The sequence below is a fragment of the Mandrillus leucophaeus genome, unplaced genomic scaffold, assembly GCF_000951045.1.
Source record: "Mandrillus leucophaeus isolate KB7577 unplaced genomic scaffold, Mleu.le_1.0 Scaffold180, whole genome shotgun sequence".
NCBI lineage: Eukaryota > Metazoa > Chordata > Mammalia > Primates > Cercopithecidae > Mandrillus > Mandrillus leucophaeus.
Window position 1 is genome coordinate 2,311,236 of NW_012101810.1, and position 5,157 is coordinate 2,316,392.

At 59.5% G+C, this 5,157-nt stretch overlaps 1 protein-coding gene across 1 annotated transcript in view; it reads right to left on the reverse strand.

Annotated features, from left to right (window-relative positions):
• Positions 1–5,157, reverse strand: part of FAM20C (family with sequence similarity 20, member C) — an 83,301-nt gene that overhangs the window by 61,952 nt on the left and 16,192 nt on the right. Inside the window, exons 4-5 of the mRNA XM_011977584.1 lie at positions 5,002–5,157; positions 3,057–3,235 (exon numbers count right to left, since the gene is read on the reverse strand). Coding sequence (XP_011832974.1) covers positions 3,057–3,235; positions 5,002–5,157 — 335 coding nt within the window. The remainder of the gene's footprint in view (positions 1–3,056; positions 3,236–5,001) is intronic.

Consider the following 5,157-nt stretch of genomic DNA (forward strand, 5'->3'; position numbering starts at 1 on the left):
CAGGTGAGCTGCCCCGAAATGCTGCTGCCACACAGAGACCCCACCCAGCAGGTGAGCTGTCAGGCTCTGCTCTCATGTCTTTACTCGTATTTGCACATTTAAGCCTGAACAACCTCGTGAAGCCGGCACCACAGGTCTGGGCTCTCCTTCAACATCTTTGGGGGCAGAAGTATTTGGGGACTGCGAGTATTTCGATGACGAAAGCACAGGTGGTACGTGGCTGCCGCTCGTGGCATGCCCACACGGCTCTGGGGCAGAACCCCACAATCAAACACACTCGTGTTCCTCAGAGGAACACGTGAATATTCACTGTAAGAGAGAAAAATAAGGATTTTTAACTAGCCTCGGCGTTCTGCCCCCAAATCCGTTCAGCTTGAGTCAGGTTTTGCTAATGAATGGGTTTTGTTTGGCATTCAGATTTGTAAGTCAGAGGTTACGGGGTCCGGATTATAACTGTCTCTATGTTCTCAGCGAGAAGCCAGGTGCTGGAGGGGTTAATCCATTTGCCCAGTTCCGCTCTGGCTAGTGGCCGGCAGAGCCAGGATTCACCCCCAGATCTCCTGGGCCAGAGCCTGCTGTCCCGCCTGGGTGACGGGGCTGTGTCCACTCGCCCTCCTTGCAGGCCCTGCAGAATGACTGTCAGCACCAAGCCAGTCCTCAGATGGGCCCCCACCCAAGAAGACAGGATTAGAACCAGTGTGGCCAACGTGGTCTAGGAGGCGGGCGAGCGAGATCAGCTCGGGCAGCCCTTCAGTAGGCACAGGACTTACCAGGGCACACCCAGGCGGAGGCCACACCAGAACCCTGGGCCAGGGATTCCCTGGCAAAGGCTTTGTCCACACTACCGCAATGTCAGGCAGCCTGGGCACCACTGCCCTGGGGCAGCTAGACCAAAGGGGGTGGCAGTGACCCAGGGCTAGCCTGTCCAGATGGACGAAGGGCTCCTAAGGTGGGCAAAGCTGCCCCAGGTCCCAGAGGCCCCGCACTCTCCCTGAAGCCGCTCTAGGAGCTCCTGGGCACAGAACTCCCGCACCTCTGCAGTGTTGGTGTTGGAAAGCTGACTGGTCCCTGAGGGATGCGGCGAGCTGCAGTGCCCGCCAAGGGCGTAGTGGCCTTTGGAATCCACCAAGCGCTCCCTCTGCCCAGACCCTGCCTGTGCACACGAGGGGGCTGTTGTGGAAGGCCACGCACGAAGTACTAGTTAATATTTTACAAGCTTGCTCACATGCACCATCTCATCCTATCCTTGCATCGATCCTACGTGGAGAGACCCCGCTGGACGGACGGGGAAAATGAGCTGGAGAGAAGCTCACATGGACAGCGGCATGGAAGGCAACGTGAGTGCTGCGCCTCCCGAACGCCCTGGCTGGTGTGCAATGCTCTCGCATTCCTCTTCCTGCCACGACGGACTCCACCTGGAAGGTGAGCCGCCCCACGGACCCTGTGGAAGGTCCTCAGCCCCTCCCAGTGGAGCCCCCGCCTCTCCACACGCCCTGCCTGGCGTGCGTGGCTCTGAAGTGCTCGTTCCTTCTCAGGACCGGGCACTGCGTGTGCGTCTCTTCCGGGGGCCGTCCGGTCCACAGAGGCAGCGGATCTCCTTGAGGCTGAACTCATCCTCAACTCCCCACCACCCAGAAACGGGGCCTGACATGCAGGAGGTGCCGGTAAAATCTGCTGGATGGACCCACACATTGATCAATGCATCGGATAGTTCCTTAATGGCCACGCTCACTTTCGGGGGCAGAAGGGACGTTCCGGCTGTGGCTGTCTGCAGGACTGCTCCCCAGCGCAGCTCGAAGCCCTCAGACCCCTGCAGGGCAGGAGAAAGGCAGAGTTTTCAAGGAGGGGGGCCTCGAGGGAGGGGGAGGTGTTCAGATTCCTCCCAGGCATGGAGGGAAGAGGACCCCCAGCTTGTCCAGCTGATCTCTCTTATGAGGTGAGCTGATCACGGAGTGGGGAGAAAGCTGCAAGTTCTCTTCCCATGACCAAGTGAATGCCCAGCAAACAACTCGGCACCGGGCAGAGACAGTCAGGAACAGCCCTGCAGGGCTCTGGAAAACCCACCTGCCAGCCTGAAAGGTGACACCTAAGTCCTGTGTCAGCAACTGGACAGAATTCCAGGCTGCCAGGACCCTTTCAGCCCCAGGGCTGCTTCTGAGACACACACGCAGCTAATGCGGGGACGGCTGGCCTCATCACACAGCGCAAAGAAAGCCCTGCCTTCAGGCTCTCCCAGCCTCTGCACCTGCCCACTGTGTGCACCCAGGCCCACTCCCTGCAATCCCCAGGGAGCAGCCGCTCCCACCAAAGGGCCTCAGCCCTGCCCTCACTGCCTCTCCAAGCCCTGGTGACAAACGGGAGCTTCACAAACAATTGCCTACAAGCTGAGAACAACGGCACCAACCCTCCACGCTCAGAAGCTGCAGTGGTACATTTTCCTGAAATCAGCAACCCGATGCCCTTTTTTGTCCAATTCAGCAGATCCCAAACTACCTGGAGACATTGCCTTCAAACTCCTCCATCCGGGAGGCCCAGGCCTACATCTCCTCAGTATGAAACCGCACAGCGCCTTGCTGAGCTCTGACGAAGGACAGCTTCAAAACCACAAGAAGCAGGCTCAAGGCTATCTCCCCACCCAGCCAGGGTCATGTGCAGAAAAGCAGGAGAGTCCCACGCACACGATCTCGGTGGAGGGGTCACCGCCGCCGAGGATGCCCCTCTAGTCTTCTACCCCAGGAGGGAAAGACGCTGTCGTTCAGTTGGCACCCCAAGGACCACCCAGGTGAGGAGGCAGAGCACAGCGGACAGGCTGTCCAGGCATCTCCCAGCTCATCGTGCAGCAGATCAGGGGCACATCCGGTGTGAGAGCACACGAGACGTGAGCCTTCTGTCCCTCCGCTCTTCCCGTGCAGATCGCTGCAGGAGGTTAATGCTGCGGTAACGAACAACGAACAACGGCCTCCCAGACCTCTCTAACGCACAGCCTGCCCCGGCAGCCCTGACGCCAGCCCCAGCCGGCACACAGATGGCCCTCAAGTGCGCCCAAGGACACCTACCCACGCTGGTGATCCTCTGGGAGCTGAGGTCGTGCAGCAGGGCCTCGATGGCTGGGTTGTGTCTGGAGTACAGCTCGTACCGGTTGATGCCAATGTGGAACTTGAGCCAGTTGGGATAGGAGTCCGCGGCTGCCTCCCCGGTGGAGAGGAATTCTGCACCTTCAGCACCCACATGCGGCCTGCAGGGAGCAGCGGGGATGAACATCAGCACAGAAGGAATAGGCCCGTGAGCCGGCTGACGGGGGAGAGGCCACCGACGCCAATGTTTTTAACTCTGGGTTCAAGTCAGTGCAGATGTTGTGGAAGGTGCCTCTGCTTAAAGAGGGCCCTGCAATGTCTGCACTTTCTTCTGTGGCTGCTCTGCTGCCAGCTAATAACACGGTGAAAGGCCTGTAATTCTTATTCACCCTCTGGAGATGCCACAGACAGCTATAACTACAGCAAGACTAATCCCAGGACGTCAGCACTGCCCTGCCGTCCCCGCCACGTCTGTCCTGGGGTCACCGAAATGGCCCCACCATGATGTCAGCTGGGGGTACCAGGGGCTGCTGGCTCTCCCTTGGAGTAGAGGGGAGAACCTACCATTGACCGAAGACTGCATGAAAATCACAGACACGCCCAGTCTGTCAGGAACCTTCCCCGGCTCTCTGCTTTTGTTCCAACAACCAGGGGCAGAATGATGCAAGAGGCTAAATTTGATTTTAATGAGAGGAGTTTGGGTGGGGAGAGAGGAAAGAGGCAGCACTCTCTCCAGCCCAGGCTCCCATGGATGACCCGCCGCCCACGCAGCCTGTCCTCACATCTCTGGGGTCAAGGGACGGTACTGGAGGAAGGACAGACCCTCCGTCTGCCTGCTGGGCTGGAGGGAAATGTGGAACTTGTCCTAGCTCGAATTCACCTAAAGCGGAGAAGGTTTCTGCCCAAGCTCTGTCCTTTGGTGGATGTGGGAGGGGGGCTAGGATCCACTTCCTGGCCACTCACTGCTCTGGGTGGCCGTCTCTCCCTGCCCTGCCGAGAGCCACAGCCCAGGCCGCTGCTCTGGTTCTCAAATTTCCAAGCATTTCCTTGAACCTGACCAGCAGGCAGGGCTCAGAGGCTTCCAAACAGCCAGTGTGTTCAGACAGAAGGCACTGGGCCTGGTCACACTTCAGGGGAGAAGGGATTTGCAGTGAGATCTTTTGGGGGGCTGGTCTCCCCTCTGCCGCTGGGGTAACCTTCTGCAGGGAGTTACTTATCCGGCCTTGCCGTGGTTAATGTTCCACTGCCTCGGGTTGTAGCATCTGCTTGTTTTGATCTGTGTGGCGGAGGGAAGGGCTGGGGGGTGGGGAAAGGACTCAGCCAGGACAGTTTAAAGAGATGTTCCCTGCGTGGCTTCTCGCCCTTTATCGAGCCATCCTCTCTTTGCAGCCAGCACACCCCCGCCCTTGTTGGGTGGGCCCCTTTGTTGCACCTCATGGCTGCCAGCAAACCCCTCTGATCATTCTGCCCCAGCCACTGGGTTTAAAAGACTCAATAGGCACATCCAGACCTTCTCCAAGGTGCCCACCCAGAGCACCCTCGCCAAGTGTCTGAAAGCCCAGCGGCAGCCTGGCCCCTTCCCTGGGAAAGGCCATTCTCCTTCCCTCACCAACCCATTCATTCATTGCCTGACCCCCATTTCCCAAGCTGATGGCCAGGACTCGCTTCTAAAGGGCGCAAGGTCTGGCTTCCTCACTAGCAGCCACAGGGGCACAGCTCCCACCACCCGGCAGCCCCTCCCAAGGAGAAGGTTATTCTGGAGACAAAGGCAGTGCCCTGAGCTGGGCGGCTGCCTCCTCCCACACCACACTCCCTGCCTGGCCTCTTCCCTGGGGGGCGGCCTCTCGGGGCCCCTGAACCTCTCTCCGCCGTGCCTTGGGCTCACGGCTCTCGTGCTGGTGGTGGGCACCTGCCAGGCCCCACTCACCAGTCCGGGCTTTCCACCGCTTTGGGGCTGAGCCTGCTGTCGCTGTTCACATTGAACAGGACGTCGTCCTCCGTGAGCGGCGGAACCGCCACCCGGTAAAGCGGGTGCTCGAACAGCCTGGCCAGGAGCGAGGTGTCTCCGCCGGGGCCGGGCGGC